The sequence below is a fragment of the Amborella trichopoda genome, chromosome 8, assembly GCF_054954075.1.
Source record: "Amborella trichopoda isolate Santa Cruz 75 chromosome 8, AtrichopodaSantaCruz75HAP2 v2.0, whole genome shotgun sequence".
NCBI classification, from domain to species: domain Eukaryota; kingdom Viridiplantae; phylum Streptophyta; class Magnoliopsida; order Amborellales; family Amborellaceae; genus Amborella; species Amborella trichopoda.
Window position 1 is genome coordinate 12,594,563 of NC_142343.1, and position 19,993 is coordinate 12,614,555.

The 19,993-nt window shown below is 37.7% G+C and overlaps 1 protein-coding gene across 4 annotated transcripts in view; it reads left to right on the forward strand.

Annotated features, from left to right (window-relative positions):
- The first annotated feature begins 6,858 nt into the window (after window positions 1-6,858).
- LOC18435955 (K-stimulated pyrophosphate-energized sodium pump protein) overlaps window positions 6,859-19,993 on the forward strand; it is a 36,444-nt gene continuing 23,309 nt past the window's right edge. Inside the window, exons 1-4 of one of the 4 annotated variants that reach the window (XM_020668296.2) lie at window positions 6,859-7,162; window positions 7,327-7,408; window positions 14,304-14,388; window positions 17,718-17,914. In XM_020668296.2, the coding sequence (XP_020523955.1) occupies window positions 7,098-7,162; window positions 7,327-7,408; window positions 14,304-14,388; window positions 17,718-17,914 (429 nt within the window). In that variant the 5' untranslated portion in view covers window positions 6,859-7,097. Of the gene's footprint in view, window positions 7,163-7,188; window positions 7,409-14,303; window positions 14,389-17,258; window positions 17,915-19,993 lie in introns of those variants that run through there. The other 3 variants (XM_011625753.3, XM_088873843.1, XM_088873844.1) reach the window with 3 other exon arrangements.

The following is a 19,993-nucleotide window of genomic DNA, read 5'->3' on the forward strand; positions in this document are numbered from 1 at the left end:
CATGATATAAGGTAAATTCAATGCAGTAGATGCACTGATCCACTTTGGAACCCCATGCCATTGTGGTTTAATACCTAAACCCTACCCTCCAAAGCAAAGGAGCCATAAGCTTATTAAGAAGTACAAGGCTATATTAATGCTTCGTGAAGGAAGCATATGGTTTGGAAACAAATAACGAATAAACATTCCTAAAAAGAGGATGGTAACTTTGGATATGTGCAAATGAATTTGGTGGAAAAAAACAATCGGTATTGGATTTGAGATGAAATCGAGTTCGACAATATTTGTAGTTAGAGGTGCTTATGCGATTGGAAGATCATCATATGCTTTTGCTCCTACAAAACAAAAAATTTGATATGCGTATGTTGGATTTGTGAGATTCTTAAATCAAAACAATGCATGAACTGATGAAAATGGACAAAATCAGTAACTCATTTAATAGATAGAGATCGGTACCTTGTTCACAAACAGAGAAACATAATTATTCCTAATAAATCCACAACTAGGTTTAGACTGTATCATCCAACTTTAATGTGATATAAGAATTTAATATACAAAAAACTTAGATCTATGAGAACCTGCACAACAAAATAATGCATAGGCTGATGAAAATGAATAAATTCAGTCGACCATAATCAAATAGAGAGACTCACGTAAATATACTAAATAACTCATAAATACTAAATAACTCATAACAATGAAACAAGTAAACACCCAACAGTCTTTGACTAAGAATACAATGATCACCCACAAGACAAATCTACCAACAGGGCATAAAATCAATGCCCTAGACCACCAAAAACCAGATATGCCTCACTGTGAAAACCTCTACAATCTAGGAACATAAAGATAAAAACCCAAACCACCAAAACCCAATTAATTGGATACAAAATTTGTTCTATATTTCTACAATGCAAATGGTAAGAAGAATGCAATAAATCCCCAATTGCAAACTTACTTGTGTGCTTGCAAATAGATTGAACAAACAAACCTTGTGTGTATACTTCCAGAAAATATGCAAAGCTCTGTAAAAAATTAAAAGAGAGATAATGGAAAACGATGAGAGATAGTGAAGCAAAATCCTAAAAAATGAAAGTAACGAGACTTAGAGAGAGAGAATGAGGCATTGGTTAGAGAGAATAGGGGAGAATAGATCTCGGTGCTCACAGAGTGGGCTTAGAGAGAGAGAGTGGTCTTAGAGAGAGAGAGAGAGAGAGTGGTCTTAGAGAGAGTTTATGATATGAGACAGAGATGGCTTAGAGAGAGAGCAGGCGCCATGGCCTAGTTAGAGAGAGAGTGGGAGGGACATGGGATTACCTAGTTAGAGAGAGAGTGGGAGGGACATGGGATTACCTGGTTAGAGAGAGAGATGGGGCATGGCCTGAAGGAGTGGGCTTTAGAGAGAGAGAGAGAGCTTGTGTTTAGGTTATAACCAAAGAGAGCGATGGAGTTTCTGTGGCATGGAAATAATGTTCTGGAAATGCAAAAAATCAACTTTTGAGGAGGAAATGGGATCATGGAAAAGTAGGTCTCATTTCCATGATTTTGATTTTTCTGATTTTAGGTATCCTAGTCTTTAAGCAATCCAAACAGTGGATTTTGGTAATATTCAAGATATTATAAATCCATGTATCGAATAGGCCCTAAGGGTTTTGAGATCTCATTTTTTGGGACTGGAGAAGAATTTCTTTAATTTTTTAAGGGTTTTGGGATCTCATTGTTTTGGTTTTTTTTGGGCTATTTTTCTAATTTCGAGAATTTTTAAGGGATTTCTTGATCTCTTTTCTATCTTCTTATCTCTTTTTTGGTTATGGAGGAGGGGCATTTATAAGATTTCAATTGGCGTTTTTTTTTTTTTTTTTTTTAATTTTTTCCGAATTTTTTGGATTTATTTTGAAGTTTTAGCTTTATCTAATTAAGAAAGCGCCTTTACTGCATCATAAATACCTTTATTACATCATAAAATGCTTTTACTATGTCATCAAATGCCTTTACTGTGTCATTGGGCCGTGTATGGACCTGACAGACACGTACGGCCCAGCCGTGGCCTAAACTTTGGTCTCGTAGAGACTAAATTGTCATTTGTTACATCATTTTATATGTGGATCCGATTCAGGCGATTCTTGAACCGTTGGAAGGCTCTCGAGCTCTACTTCAATTTGGGATAGGTTTGGGTTGTTTTAGGACAATTATAATAGGCCTAGATTGTCTATTGTCTATTAGGGTTTTTGTGGTCCTTCAGGCTCAGAATCGAGATTTTTAGGAGTTCCCTTAGCCAGAATTTCGAGAGAGGGTCTACAAATTATTACTCCAAGTAAATTTTGCTCCATTGAAATGCAAGTCCATAATGGCACCATTAATATGTAAGTCCATAAGGCCATTATTGGATATAAAATCGTCAAGCATCATCATAGTTGTATTCATCTTGGGATTATAAAGCGACCCATGTGGCCATCTAATTTGGTTAAAATTACCCATACCACACCACTCATTAACAACATTAATAAAATCAGACAAAGCATTAAAAAAGGGGGCTTTATCAGCAAAAGCATTAGATACATAGATATTACATAATTTCCAAGAGAATGAGGGGGGAGATAGGACATAAAGCAACAAAAGCCAATCATTCACCACAAAAGACGAGACCCCCCTTAAGAGGGGTCCCACAGCAAGAGTAGGCCTCCAAAATGGCCTAAATAAGGAGAGAAACAGTAGGGCACCAGGCCTTGGCCCCAAAAAGATCGAACAAGAGGAAGGTCAATATAGGGAAGTTTAATCTCCTGCAACAACACAAAAAAGAGGACGATGCTTCTGAACCAGCCTAGCAAGTGCCCTTTTCTTTCTTTCACCCCTAGTCCCCTCATGTTCCAACATAGAATCTTCATTTTAGGTGGAAGTCCCTCCTTCCCCTAGTGACACCCAAAAGGCCAGTAGTGAAAGGGTTATGAGGCAGACCAACTACCAGCTAACTCGCCTCCTTTTACAGTCTAGTGGGATCTCTTCTCGGTCGGGGGTTTGGGTGTTGCACAATAACATTCGGAACAATGGCCTCCTCAACAATCTTGACGTCTCCTCTTAAACGGACATGCATAGCCTCTAGCATCTTCCCTGCCTTTGCTCGGACCTCTCCTCATCTTATGCATGGACCAGTTGCTAGACCTGGGAGAGAGATCTTCATTCGATGAGTCAGAGGACTTGACAACCAAGATAGGAGGGGCATAAGGGAACCTAGCCATGAAAAATGCTTTGCTCTGGTGCTCCTCTTGGCCTAGCATTAAGGTAGTCTTGACAGTCAAATGGCTTCATTCATTCCTTTTCTCCCACTCAAGAAGAGTCATTTTCGCAGTGCTCTCCAGGGTAGCCCCCAAAGAGGCAGGGGCGGAGAGAGACACATCAACATCCAAAGAATTAAGCAGGGTGACGCTTTGGGCATCCATCAGGGGGGGAGGGGAATATCTTGTAGAGAGGATAAGTTTAAGAGCTAATGAGAGACTCCAGGCAGAGGTTAGGAACCAATGAAGCATGAAAGGCTACGATTAGGGCAGGTATGCGTAGAGGGGGAAGGGGTGGGCACAAGGGTCAAATACAATAAAGAGGGAAGGGGTGGTACCTTTCGATGTGGCACGGAAGATCAATTGGCGCCACTAAAGCAATATCCTAGGCAGCGGCAGGGAGTATCTCAGCCACAGGATTGTCCACATAGACAGAGGGGGCAGGTTCATCAAAGGAAGGATGAAAAGATGCCTAACAGCAGGAACAAGAAATGATGAAGAGCCTGCAAAAGCCGCCACGTTGATGATTGATGTTGAGCTACAAGATGGCTCCAACCACGAGGAAGGAGGTGAAGGGATAACCAGGGTGTCCTCTAGCGAGGCTTCCTTACCTTCCATGGGCTTACAACCCGATTGTTCACCTTTTAAGAACGTTGAATTGGAAACCGGCAAGGACTTGGAGGACCACCTTTCCTAAGGGCTACCGGGTAAAACTCCACTTTTGGGGGAGAAACATTTGAATTTGAAACTGAGCTGGACTTGCCAGCCATCCTCCCACCCAAAGAGGAAAAGGACCCCGATGCTACCTTTTTATTGCATAAAGGCTTGGTTTGTTGCCTAGCATGCCACTCCTTTCTCGGCGGGTTCTTCCTTTTTTTGAAAACCTCACACCATGGGTTCTCAAAACCACCAGAGGAATGGACAAGCTCAGAAGCTTCCTTCAATGGAGGCGACCTAGCAGCTTCATTCGAGATGGAAGGTTCAAATGAATGCTGAATAATAGTAACAAGCGTTCCTTCCTTTAGAAACTTAATTTCATAAAAACTCCCAAGAACCTTAATAAGAATCCGAGAAGGAATAACCACCCCTAAGAATCTTCTGAACTTTAATCCTCGAGATTCCTAAAGAGGGTCCTGCAAACATGAGCAAGTCAATCTCAACTAGCTTACCACAGTGGGCCACTTGGCTTACAAAAACATCTTTGGTCAATGCACGGATGGGCCCTCCCTCAATATGAATCCAAACGCAAGGCATCTAAACAAAAGAATGGTTCATTTTATAGGACCATCTATCCAAAGACATAAGGGTTCCTCTGAATCTCCAAAATATGTTGGAGAAAACCTTCTTCTCTCTCAACGAACATCAAGGCTCTTTTACTTGGGATCATCCTGCAGGATAACTTGTATTTCCAGGTTTTGGTAGCCCAATCTTGAAGCATACTCAAATCTTTCACCAATGGACTAAAAGAGCGAACCAAAGCCTTGTCGAGCATAGACAACCAGTTAGAAGTTGCTCGATCTTCTATTTCAATAACTTCAGCATCCTTGACATTAGAAAAAAGGGGTTTAACTGCAGTCGTCCCAAAGCAAGCTATCTTCCACGAACCACCTGGAGTAGAGCCAAGGACGCCAAAGCCCCCATGAGAATGCTTGGAGTCACCGCAGCTGAAGTTTCTCTGTGTTCTCCTACGTGCATCACACTCCAGGGTAGTTACCTTAGTCTTTCCTTTCCATGCATCTGGAGGGTGAGAACCCGAAGAGGAAGAGCCTGAAGAAGTTGATCATGACAGTAGCCGGAAGAAAGAACTCCATGAACCTAGAGCTCAGAACCTCATGTCGAGATCCAGGTAACTGCAATGCATCCATCTAACTTCACATCTAAAGGTCAAGATTAATTGTGACCATCTTGTATCAAAGATAGATGGTCACATTGTATATTTTTCGTTGATCATTTCGCCTTTGAAATGATATAAAAAAAAAAAAGAATTTCAAGCCTTAAAAATAATGTATCTTATAACAAGTTATCTAGACTACCTATTTTTAAGGATTTCAAATCTTTATAGATCTACTTGATTTGTATCATTTTTAGAATTTTAAATTTCATAATCAGAGTTGAACATAGATTTTTCTAGCCGTTGTAAGGTTTCCGACAATAAAAAGTAAATCTTCCTATAAAAAATAGATATGCTCATAGCATAAGGTGAACATCCTACACGAACCTCACCTTAAATTACATGCAATAATTTATTTTCTTTTTAAAAATCCTAAAGATATTCTACTCCCTTGGGAGTAGAATATTCATTTACTCCCTCACTTAAAAAGGTCAGCTTTCTATACGTCCCTTGTTATATGGGAGTTATATACTTCCTCCTATCCAGCCATCCGATCAGAATGGACGGCTGAGATGGACCCAATCACAATGATTTGCCTTTGTACTATTTTATTTTTAATTTTTTATACAAAATATTTTGACACTAAATTTTAAAATATTTTTTACTTGCATCCCATTGAGAAGGTGGCACGCACCAAATTTCATATTTCATATGATTTGTAGAGAAACTAAAAATGAAATATTTTGAGGCATTAGATCTTGTTCAAACGGTCAGTGGCTCACTTGATCTAAATTGGACGGTTGGATGAAGGGAAAAATATATAACCTCTATACAGTAAGGAAAGTATAGAAAACTTTCCCCCGATAAAAGCCCACTTATAATTAATGTAAGGACCCCAAATTTTGGGGGATGTAACCTCTTCAATTTATCAATAAAAAAAAGAAAATTGTTTCATGCGGGCTGGACTGCATTTCTATCTATGTGGTCTACAAAGTGTAAATCATCCATTTTAAAGATGGATGCAAGTAGGTGTTCCATCTAAAAACAATAGAAACTAACGGTCCAAATGTTTTCTTACTAGAATTATTATTTTTAATTTTTAAAATTTATTTGCTTTTTCACATTCATGATCTCCATATTAGAGATTACATGTCTTTAAAAATTAAGTCTTAAAATCCATCTCAAAAATAGATTTTATTAAAAGGCCTACATTTCTACATATGCAAGCTTGGCCGCATAGAAACCGGGTCAATAAAAAAAAATAGTACTTGTGCCCTCTATGCAATTGAAAAGATAACCGTCACGAGATTGAATAGTGACTATCTAATTTTTAGATGGTGAGATCTAAGTGTTAAAAGACTCAATTTTCAAATTTTATTTTTTGAATAATCATCTATTATTTCTTTAAGTGGTCCGCAGTATTTCGTATTGAAAAAATCGTCCCAAGTCTTTAGATCCACGAAGTAGAAGTAAACTATTCTCCCGAGGGAGCATAGTGTAAGCGCTCAAAGAAAAATAACTTGCGAGAATTGGTCAAATAATAATAATAATAAAACAATGCCAATCTTGACAGGCACCTCCAGCGCTAGATCTGTGTCGCATCCATCGTACTTTTCAAACGACGTCGTAGTTGTGAAGCGACAGGTGAAAAAGGCCTTTTGTTTGGGCCTGGTTTCTATGCGGCCAAGCCCGCGTATGTAGAAACGCGGTTTCTTAATAAATCTATTTTTGAGGTGCTTTTTAAGATTTAATTTTTAGAGGCATGAAATTTCAGACATGAACATCATGAATATACTTTTTTTTTTTAATTATAAATAATAATTCTACTAAAAAAACATTTGCACCAATGCTTTCCATTTGTTAGATGGAAGGCCTACATGGATCCATCTTTAAGATGGATGCTTTACACTTTCTGGACTGCAATGTAGAAATGCGCTCCAGCCCGCATGGAACAATTTTCCTGTTTTGGTTTGGATCATTTCTGCTGACGTACAATGGATAATGACAAACGAGAGGGAAAATCGATCACAGAGCATTTGAGAAGATTGGAGGATAAAATGTTGGAAACGATCTCCTGTTCCTCTTGATCTTTCCTCATTAATCCAGATCCTCTCTCTCACTCTCTTTGATTATGTTTCTCCTTTGTTGATGCTATAGTTCTTTCCCTTGTAGAGTGAGAAAGTCATCTAGGGTTTTTCTGTTTTGTTTCAAATGCTCTTGCAGCATGATGCCGCTGGCTTCTCTCTCTGCGCGCACGGCTTCTCTCACTGCACTCACGCAACAGATACAGAAGAAGCTTCAACAGGTTAGAGAGAGAGAGCATGTGATCTATCTCCTCATTCATGGTGTTCTTCTCTTACATGGCTGAGTTGTGATAGCTAGGGTTTCTGGATGTGGAAAAAATGACATGAAGTAAAAAACACTACATTCAATTCCTCTGTTTTATAGTCCTATGTGATTTAGGCCTCAATAGTCTTTTGTTTTTTATTCATTGGGATTAGGGAGAAAGACTGGCACTATAGAATCCTAAATGCAATTCGGCAATTCCTCTTGTTTCCTCTCTGTTTGCCCAGCTTCAAAATGTTAATTTTTCCTTTTTGTTCATTAGAACAGTTTTTAAATATTCTCTTTCTATGCCATATCGATAGCATCAATTTCAACTGCATTTATTCGTTCTTTAACTGTATGGTTTCATTTCACCAAAAAAGCTGTGTTTATAGCCATTGAGCTGCTTATATGTGTATGGTTTTGGTGGTCGTGCTATTTGACTCAGATGAGATTATATTGTTGCATCATATATTCTACAAGAAATTCTAAAACAATAGAAAAATGAGCATAAATGTAATTTAAAAATTAGATGAAAACAACGAGCATCTTCTAACTTAAACCATATATACAAAATTATGGAAACTTTATGCTTTTTATTTTTTTGGGAAATATTTGACTTGTATTATATGAAAGATGAAAGTATAGTAACTTTATACTTTCAGACCAATAATTCAATCTATGCATGTGCTCTGAGAATCCCAATGATTTCCATAAAACACATCTTTCTAGTGTAATTCTGAGGAGCTATTACAATGGCAGGAGTTACATAACATGGACTGCAGTTCCAAGAACTTCCCATAATATAGATTCTGTATTTTGTTTCTTTATCCTTTACAACCTCTTTGGTATGAGTTCAAGTATGACTGTTGTTTGATCTAGTTGATGGGGGCAGAGGAAACTAAGGGGGAAGGTGATCCCTTCTTTCCTAAACAAAAACCCTTAAATCCTACTTTTAGAACATTTTGAAGCTGGTGAACTTTGTACTTATAGGCAGCTTCAGCCGTGCAAGTTTCATAGGTATAGAGTGGTCACAGTCATTATTGCTAGTATCCACAGCCAATAGTCACTTGTACTACTCACTGTGCTCGCTATAGTCCATTTTTTGGTATACAGTCAAATACCTCCCCGTACTCCGTACATGGAGCAAAAATGTCCATTAAGTTACTGGGAGGTATAGGAGATGCCTTCTTTGAAGAACACCACTCCTGGAATAGCTTAGATCCTGTGGTATTGGATTAGTTGGGTTAGGCTATTAGGAACATAGAAAATCCAACTTATTCTTAAACTTAGGGGTTCCTAATGTTGCCAATGTATTATGCAGTATGTTTAAAACATTAGTTTGGTGCTGAATCTGTTGGACTGATGGATCACTTGTTTTGATTTGTTTTCTGCATTTTTAGCTGATCAGGACCTTCACCGGTGTTATTTCAGCCCAAATCTGTCAAACTGGGTGGTCTTGTTCCTTAAAAGCCTGGTGATACAGTGCCCCCTAAGGTTATGATAAGAAGCCTTCTTTTAACCCAAATCGATGGCATAATCCTATCTGCCATGTGTTTGAAGTTATATGACTCACCAACACTGAATGGGGCAAAGTAGTAGCATTTGCTTTCAAATTTGTTTCTTCAAGGCAAGTATGGAATCGTTGGATGTTCCCTTCCAACCCACCCACATAAAAGAAAAAAATGTTGGTTGAGGGACTAAAAAGTTGTGTGTTTTGTTTTTCTTTATAGTCTTCTCACTTTGGATATTTTCATTGGAAATGCTGATCTTGCCTGTCAAAGGCCTTTTTATTCCAAGATTTCAACATGGTTATTTCACTCTTTATTAATCTCCAAGGGAACTAAACTTTCAAGGGATTTAAGTTTCTTGTCCGTTTAGAAAGTAATGCTTTAAACATCATATATGCTCGTAGATGAGTAAGCAGGTGATGTAGGACAAGGGGGATTGGCTCCTACACGGGTGTGACATGTGAGGTGGGTTAGGAAGGAAGGGGTTTGGTTTAGATTGGGAGACCCAATTATCAGATTTGGCAGTCTTAATTAGGGTAGGAGTTAGGAGTCTTATTTGGGTTTGGTTCCCTAAAAAGTTTAGGGGAGCAGGGTTTTAGCCCTTATGAAGGTTTCCGATTGGGACAGAATTGGATAATATGAGGTCTCAATGAACTCTGGTGGGTTTGGTTGGTTGAAAGTAAGCTTTAGGATAGGTTTTAGGGTTTCTAAACGGATAAATAGTTGCTGGATTTTCTCTGTCTAGTAAGGATTGAAGGTGGGAAGAAGCATTCTAGGGTTGAATTAGGGCAGATCTAGGGTTCAAGGGTGTAGTGATGTTGGGGATTTTGGGAAGCGTTGGCCATCTTATTAGAGTTCAAGGGTGGTTCTGGAAGAGGACAAGAAGGGTGACATATTTTGTTTGTGAGGGATCTTGGATGGGCAAGCATATCAAAGGATAAAATGAAAGAAGATGGTAGGATAAAGGAGATAGATGTACCTTGACCTAAAGTTATGCTTTTGACCATAATTTGGAGGCCAATAGGCCGGGATTAAGAAAAAATTATTGAGATAAGGGTTGTAGATCTCAAAGAGATCTTAAAGTTGAGCTTTGATCAGCCCAAATGGATATATGGATGAAAAGTTATGCTTTTGGAAAGCAAGCTGGATTCAGAGGTGAGGAACAATTGTTGGAGATGATAGGTTGGTGCAATAGGATTTGTGATGGGATGGTGCATTAGGTTTGACATCCCTCTCATTTCTCATGTATTTGTATGTGTGTGTATATATATATATATAGGAAGAAACTAACAATAGCTGGGCAGCTATAATGAATAGTAATATAGGTAGAACGGGAACCGTCAAATCTTCATCATGTGGTTCAGAATGTGTATCACTATACGAATTTTAATATTTTTTCTAGAAATTGGATCATAATGAAATTTTAAACGTGTATACTAAAAAATAGGGCGCACAAGTAAAAAATATATAAGAAATATTTCCCAAAATATAAAATGACCAAAATACCCCTGAAAAATGACAGGGGTAATTTGGCCATTTCAAATTATTGAAAATAATTTTTTATATTTTTATATGGTGCGCAATAGTGTTAGGTATATACACCCAAAATTTCATCTTAATTAGATTTATAGAAAAAATTTAAAATTCATATGGTGATATGCATTCTGAACCACATGATGAAGACCTGACGACTAGGATTCCACCTATATTACTATTAATTATAGCTGCCGCGCTATTGTAAGGTTCACTCATATATATATATATATATATCACTAATGTACGCCCATACGCGAATGGCCCAGATTGAATCTTGGCCCTTCTGCTGCCGATCTGACGCTCACGGATGTCCGATAGTATTTGAATTTTTATTTTTTTTCTACAAGTCCAAATCACTTGAAATTTTAGGCGTGCGTTTTTCTCGTCAAAGCACACCTAATAAAAATATAAAAAAGTAATTCCCGAAAAACAAATTAACCAAAATACCCCCTGAAACTTTTCAGGGGTATTTTGGTAAATTTATTTCATGTAAAATTGTTTTTTGATATTTTTCATAGATTAGCCTTTTTTTGAAGAACAAACGTTTAAAATTTCAAATGATTTGGATTTGTAAAAAAAAAATTAAAATTCAAACACTATTGGACATCCATGATTGTCAGATCGGCCCAGATTCAATTTGGGCCTGAGCCGTGGGCGTTTAGTGTAGCAGTACGCACTTGGGTGCACATCTTTTCCATATATATATATATATATATATATATATATGGGTGTGGTTTCTATAATGTTGCAACCTTAAACAATCCAATTAAGGAGCGCCTCCAAATTTAATCATAACATGTACTTTTGGTGTAAAAAATTCTTAGGATTATCTGAAAATCTATTTTCATATCGAATTATAAAATTTTAAACTCTAAAAATAGTTAAAATCAAGTAGATCGATAAACATATGAAAATATTGAAAATGGACGGTCTAGATAATGTGTTGCAAGATGCACTATTTATGGGACTCAAAATCTTTTTCTTTTGTCATATTATACCTCTCGATGTCGAGATGATCAATTTTAGGGTTTTTCAACATTAAAAAAACCTATCTCAGTAGATTTTTGAGGTGCATCTTTAATTCTACATTTTAAGGTCACAACCTTATATAAAATTTTTCCTATATATACACACACACACACACACACACACACACACACACCCACACCCACACCCACACATGCATACACATATATACATATATATGTACATATAGAAGTGTATATGAGTATATATATGTACATATATGAGTATATACTGAAAGATGTGGGAGAAGCGCTAGCGAGGGGGGAAATGTATTTCATAGTTTTGTCGGTCCCAAGCTCAGTGGTAGAGTTGGCAGGGGAGGGCATTGAATCGACTAATCCCCACCACATGACTTAATGGTTGCATAGCCTGCAGATTACCCCCCCGTCCCCCCCCCCTGCCCCCCATAATAGACGGAATGGATGGTCGTTCCCAGTAGTTGTGGTTATACTGGTCTCATCCCCCCATCCTTGTTAGTCGATCGATCAGCCGGAAAGGAACCATCATATAATGCAGAAGAAGCAGGTAGTGATCGGGTAGTCCATCCATCAAGTGAAAGAATGGATTGGGTTAGCAGTTCGATTGTATCTGATAATCTGTTCGACCAAAGATCCGACGGTTGATTATTTAGGGGTCTTTTCTTGATTACTAGTCAGCTGAACGGTTTTCTGTTCCCCTTCCCACGGATGTCCTTTTTCGTATTTAGTGGTGGAGATCCCATTCGTCTAGGTTGAGTAACAAATTGATCGCAATATTCATCTACTTCAGCCGAGATCCCACCCTTTTATTCGTTATTCATAGTCCACCTCCTCCCCCTCTGCTTTTTCAGGTCTAGCCTCAATGCATATGGCCAATTTAGAATGCCTGTATATATATATATATATATATATATATATATATATATATATATATATATATATATATATATATATATATATATATATATATATCTGTGTGTATGTGTGTATATATGTGTGTACGGGTATATATATGTGTATGTGTGTGTATATATATATATATATATATATATATATGGGAAAAGATGGGATTAGCCCATTAGCTCATATGAACATATGAGCCCAATGTCCCAGATTGAATCTGGGTCGATCAGACGATCACGGATGTCCAGTAGTGTTTGAATTTTAGTTTTTTTTCTACAAATCCAAATCACTTGAAATTTTAGGCGTGTGTTCATCAAAAATAGGTGAATCTTTGAAAAATATCAAAAAAATATTTTACATAAAATAAATTGACCCAAATGTCCCCGAAAAGTTTTGGGGGTATATTGGTCATTTTGTTTTTCACGAATAATTGTTTTTAATATTTTTATTAGGTGCGCCTTGATGAGAAGAACACACACTTAAAATTTCAAGTGATTTGGATCTGTAGAAAAAAAAAAAATTCAAATACTACCGGACATTATTGATTGTCAGATCGGCCCAGATTCAATCTGGGCCGTTGGGCTCATATGTTCATATGAGCTAGTGGCCTAATCCCATCTTTTCCCTATATATATATATACATATATATGTACATATGTATATATATATATATATATGTGTGTGTGTGTATATATATCTATATATATGTGTACATATATATATGTGTGTATATATATACACACACACACACACACATATGCACACACACACACACACACACACACACATATATATATATATATATATATATAGGTCATGGGATTATGTACGTTCTACTCTGATAATGAACAAGAAGATTTTGCTGTCACGCACGCTATTACAATTTGAAACATGGATCGCTACTGTCCAACTCAGTACGGTGCTTGAGTGTCAAGCATGCCCAACTTGCCCAAAGTCACTCCACAACATTGGTGAAGATGTTTACTAGTTCTGTTTTGATATTGGAAATGTGTATGATTTTGGCTGGGACCTTTTGCAGGTGACATGGTAATTCTCACTTCTTCATGCACACATAGAGTGCTAGATTTCAGGAAATTTTAACTGCTACTTGACTTTCATAGAACTTGTTGGTGGGGTAGGAGACTTTCAAATCCTTATCAACAGCTTTGATACAAGCCTCATGCATGGGGGAAGTCATGGCAACTTTGGCTTTGGATTGGGCGATTTTGGTTTATTTCTCTTTCCTCAATGTGACCAGGTTATTTCGGACATAGTGCAATGACCAATAGTTGTTGAATATCCATTCACTAGGGATGCTGCCTAGTTAATGTCTGAATATCCACCAATGATGAAAGGGTAGTTAACATAAGAATGCCACCTTCCAGTCAGCAGACTCAATGCTGTCCTCTAGCTTCATGGAGAATATCGTGTCCTGAATCATAGATATACTCTACCTGGAATTTGCATGTTTTCTTTGTTTGTTCTGAAGCATAGTCTTCGAGCTTCTATTAGGGTTTTGGTGGGATGCAAAATGCATCCCATGCCTGCAATTGTGCTCCATCAAATGGCTCTAGAGCTTTCATCTTGGTGCTACTGGGGCATCTAGTTAACTAGGTAGTCACTGATTTTCTGGTGGTTTGATTGTGTAAGGGAAATCATCAATGGCTAAATCTTTCTTTTTTTGTCTTGATAACGCTGGGTTGGTCATTCAATCCATTCATACTTGTGAAGTTCTGGTTTCTATTTCTTGGTTGTTTTTTAATGAAATCTATGGAATGAAGTGTTTAATTATAATCAGAAATCTTAACATTTATCCTGCTAGTTCTGCAAAATTATTCAGTAGCAACTAGTGTTTGTCTAAACGATGTTTTCTGAACCTAGAGAGTTTGTGCTTATCAATTCATGTTTGTGATTCTTGCAGGCTCTAGACTCCCAATCTCAAAGATCCAGCTTATTACAAGAGTTATTCACAGATGTAGCTTTAGAGGTTGATGTTCGTGCTCAAGGTAATATGATCTTGTCATACTCCTTTCTTGTAGGGTATAGTAATAAACATTTGTTTCTTCTTCTGTGATCCCTATCGCTCACCGCAATTTTAGTGCATGATTATTTATAATTGTGCATTGCATTATATATAAAGAGGTATATCACAAGCAAGGGATTATGTGACACCAGTGGTTCCCGATGTCCTTGATTGGCACGTAGAAATTGCTATGTATGTAACTGTTGGGGTAGCTTATTAATATTGTTGTTATTGCTATCTAGGATTTGGCCAAGCCCACTGAGGTTGGGATGACTTCTAGTTAGATAGGATTATTTATCCTAAATATATAGCATTGATTTTACCAGTGTATAAGACAATCCAAAAGAAAAGAAAAGAAAAAGAGATGAGCAGGAAGGGAATATCTAATATGTATGATGAGACAGACCTAGTAGCTTGGAACTAGGGTTTATCAAAGAAGAAGATAGGGAAGATCCAAAATTAGAGAAAGATGCAAAAACTGGAGATAAAAGAATGAGCACTGGCTGCTCTAAGGTTTTGAATAAAGTCTATAACAGGATCCTCACTATACTTGAGTACATATCTTATATAAGAAAACCTTAAACAAGACTTAATCCTGACCATCCATCTAATCTCATGATCATTTATTATAAAAGACTTTAAGTAAATAAAAAGACAAAAGACTCTAGAAATGACTACTAAAGCCCCTAATTAAATAAATGACTCAAAAAATAAATAAAAGACATAAAAAGATAGATTCAATGACTATTTGTCCCTTCTGAAGTACCTCTTGTGAACTTTAAGCTTATCTCTCTTTTCTTGATATTCGAGAGCAGTTTTTTGGGCTATGTCAGTCCTCCCTTCCTCAAAAGAATTTGCCCTTAAATTCAGCGGCTCGTCATCGGAGGTATCACCATGATATGGAATGAGATGTTTGACATTAAAAACATTGGAAGTGCAAATATGGCTGGGAAGCTTCAATTTGTAGGCATTGTAATTGATCTTCTTCAAAATTTTGAACGTTCCTACCTTGACGAGACTTGAGATCATGAAATGCCATGTGTCATTTTACTGCATTCCCCATAGACATTGGATTAATCACGTTTTGGGCCCATTTGGATATGCCATACTTGTAGTAAATAAGCACAACGCACTTGGTCCTGAACACATCGGAGAATACTCTACCATGAATTTTGAAGCGGCTCAAGATTAATGATGCATTGCCTCCATGATTTCCTTTAATTCGCACATTGTGATTAGATATAGAGGTTCTCCACTCAAAAGAAAATAATGGTTTAAGCTGAATTGCAACATTTGGAACCACATAGGCAAACATTTGATGGCCACCTTATATATTCAACTCACCAACAAAATGCTCATAGGAAAATATCACAAAACCCTTGGGGCGCACTTAATGTGATACTCCATATTCAAGTAGAACTCAAAGAAGAACAATCATTACCATTGACAATACCATTCTCCTCACTACTTTCTTTAGGGACAAAGAAACCAGTTATTTCTAATATTTTGGTAACACCTCCTTGACGTCGACCTGGTTCTTCATCAAGAATAGGAGCATCCACAAAATCCTCTCCAATGTAAGATCTTCTTCTTGATCCTCTTTATGGATTGGATCACCATTAAAACTATGATCACCCACTTCTTTCGCAACACCTAAATCTTCATCTAGGTACTTGTCAAAGACCGGTGGTGAGTCCCAATCCACAACGTGTTGATCTTGAGAACCATTTGATGAGAACCAAGTTTCTCCATGATTGACCCTAGATGGACTTCCATAAAACTCGGGGATTTCAACCTTGAGACCAGTTTCCCACCTCCTACTATCCCTATCAGTACGACAGCTACCTCGCTCCTTGGAGCTTGATCATGGAAGGGATTTATGGATTCATCATCTGCCTTGAGCTCATTCTCCTGAGATGGGGCTTCCATCTGCGCCAAATGCATAGCTAGGGTTTTGACCAATCTCCTAAGATCTGCAATCCCTTCTTGCAAACCAGCATCAAAGGCTTCTTCGGTTGTCGCCTTCCCTCCTTTTCATCTACACGGAGGCATGATTGTTGATCTAGGGCACAAAAATTGATGCTACAATACTGTCTATATAGTACTATAGTACCATCCGTATAGTACAGTACTACAACCATTGCTACATTACCATACAGAGCAACACTACCATACAGATTGTCGAGCTCCGATACCAACCTGATGCAGACCTATAGATTGGAGCTAGGGTTTAGCAAAAAAAGAAGATAGGGACGATCCAAAATTAGAGAAAGATGCAAAAACTAGAGATAAAAGAATGAAGCACTGGATGCTCTAGGGTTTTGAATAAAGTCCATAACAAGATCCTCATTATGCTCGAGTATTATGTAAGAAAACCCTAAACAAGACTTAATCCTGGCCATCCATCTAATCTCATAGCCATTTGTTAATATCCAATGACTATTTTACCCTTCTGCCGTTCCTCTTGTAGACTTTAAGCTTGTCTATCTTATCTAGGTACTCGAGAGCAGTATTCTAGGCTGCGTCATATGTTCGTATTCTAGGCTGCATCATATGTTCATTTTGAGAGATGTGAACAATACTTAAGCATGTAACTTTTAAACACTCATGTCATAGTTCCCTTGGTTGAAGTGCCATTTGTTGCCATTGGCTGCTTTATCTTGAGTTCTTAGCTTCTCATTTTTTCTTCATGTCATGTGCCATGAAAATTGTACTTCATGTGGCTTTTTTTTTTTTTTAATAGTAAGCTCTCTTGGTATTTTTATCTCTATTATTTTTTCTGGTTTTAGTTCTTTCAGGACTTTACTTTTCTCTTTTTTTTTCTGAAAATATAATAATATTGTGAATTAACAGACAACATGACAAAGAACAAAAAGCAGAGATAGGAAAGGGAAACGTCGCCTAGGAGGCATCTCATGGACAACTGACACTAATGTAGTAACAGACTAAGAGGGGCTCATTCCTTATGCACTCTTAGCAACGGTATAAGGAGAGGCTCATTAGCTTTGTGTGGTAAAAGAAATAAGGAGATTGATTGACTCTTACATGACTAAGATGCCTCTACCAAAATATGATCCACTCACCACAGGAGATTGCCAAGGGTTCTTCTTCACAATTCTGTTTCTTGATAGGGTTTTACATTTCAGATTTTTTTATACATTTTAAATGTTAGAAGTTAGAATAAAATCTTAGTGGTGCATTGTTGATTTGGACTGGTGATATTATGATATAGACCTGTCATATTTATTATGATATAGACCTGTCATATTCCTTTGATCTATTCTATGTTCTTATGATCGATTTGTAAACCAGACATCATTCTCAGCATGGATGACGATGGAGCTTCTTCAAGAGAGGATGGGATCAAGAGCTCGTTGTGTTTCTACGATGTGCTTGCTGACCACTATGCTAAGATGCCTGATAGTGGAAAGCCTATTCTTGATTTGATCGTCCAACTATGGAGCCAGTCATTTGCGTCTCATATTTTTGCACTTCTTTTCCACAAATGGGTCGGTGCAGATGCATTTTGAAATTGTTGATTGGTTAAATTGAGTTTTACATGGTCTTTCTATTGCTGCTGCCACACATTACATTTCAAGAAAAATTTCTAATGGGGAGAAGAAATGCCACACTTTCCAATTCCTTTTTTCCCTACAAAAGTATTTATAGTCTGAGAAGATTTTGCAATTGTATGATTAAGGTATTCCTTGTTTCATCTCTTGACAAGTGAAGACTTAAAACTTGGGTTAATCAATTAATTTATATCTTTGGATTCCATGCATGTGTCATTTTAACCAATTTTAAGTTGTGCTATAAGTAGTATTTTGAAGATTATTATCAACTTAAGACTCTATAGAGCTTTCACAGTTTAACTGTCAATATATATATATTTTTACCCTTCCATGGTTTTCAGCAAAACACTATTGATTCTTTTCCCTGCATTTCATTCAGAGTGCACTTGATTGAGGTCTTTGTACATATCTCGTCTGAGTTTTGGTTGAGACCCTTCACCCCTCATTGTGGAATGCTGTTGTTGCATCCCCATTTTGTAGGGTGTGACCATCATATAAGTGCATCATCCAGCCATTTCTTGCTTGCACAACCTGGTGCTGGTGCTAATTGTATTCGGGCATCATAATGGCAGGTCAAATTTGTTTTCTTTGTAATCATTCTAATTTCCATCTTGATGTTTTGAGTTGTTGGAAGGGCATGACGTGTTGTGCACAGATTGCTGATGGGTTCTCAATGCAGTCTAAAAGTATTGCACTTGTCCAGGACATAGTTGAGGGAACCTTGGGGGTAAGGCCATGGTCCCACCTTAGGAACTTGTTCCTATGGTTCCTCTAAGGAGTCTTAAAGGGAGCTGGGTTTAGAGAAATAGGGATCTCTCTCTTATGAAATGGGACCTCACCTCAGTCTACATGCTTGTAGGATCCCTCCAAGGATAATAATCTATAGACTGTGAAAGTCTATAGAGTCTGCTCCTCTCCTTAGTATTATATACTATTAATTGAGCTACTGCTCCTCTCCTTAGTATTATATATTTATTTCTTTAGAATATGTTAAACCGTGGTGCATATCATACCATGGTACCCAAGAATTATGGTATTAAAAAACTTTAGTTTAATAACATAGTAAGCCAATTTATGATATTGTTAAATCGTATTATTATTATAGTAAATTGGAGTACAATAATTGTGGCATTAGTAATAAGCTAAGGTGTATGATAATAGATCGAACGAGCATTAGTTCGATCCTAATTTTATCATATATTATTAATTAATCTCGTTAATGCATAGTGAGCTTTGATCCTTCCAAGTCAAAACCTTGATCCTAGTGACAAGGGATCTTGCTCCCAGCTATCTTAGGATCTAGCTCAACTTGTTGAATATACAGACGTTGACTCTAACCCCAGGGAGCGTCCACCCTATGGCGGTTTAGTGTTCCTCAAATTGATCCCGCTACTGAGTCTGCTCCCACCTCCAACATCTATGATCTACGAGGGGGGGGGAGGCAAGCAATTAATACTTTATGATTTGTGTGACCTAGACAGGGCATCAAGTAAGTAGGTATTAAATTGGTATGAGGTAGCTATTTACTGTCTGAAACAAGATTTTTTGGCGAGGAGATTTAGGTTTACGATGATTTAGGCGATGGTTATCTGTGATCTAAATGATCTCTGGAGTGAGTGAAAGAAACATGAAATGTCAGCCGCATTGGGTTAACATATATGAACTTCAGTTTTCAGGAAAATGTATGGAATGTTTAGTACCGGCAGCTGGAGTGGGAACGGCTTCGGGATCTGGAGTGGGAATGGTGGATCAAAGGGTGACAGAGGCTCCGGCATTTTGGGATCACGTTCCGTACAACATATATATTCTGGAGCTAGATCCCATATATAAAGGATCTCGTTCCCAACGCTCATGAAAGCGAGATCCCTTTTCTCATGGGATCTCAACCCCAAATACCAAGGTTTCAAAAAACGCAAGGCGGCCTACCTGGTGCCCAGCGTTTGGGCGCCCAAAACCTCGGGCGCCATGCAGTGCAAATTCTTAAGTTTTTTTTATATATTTGCTATCCAAATGCAC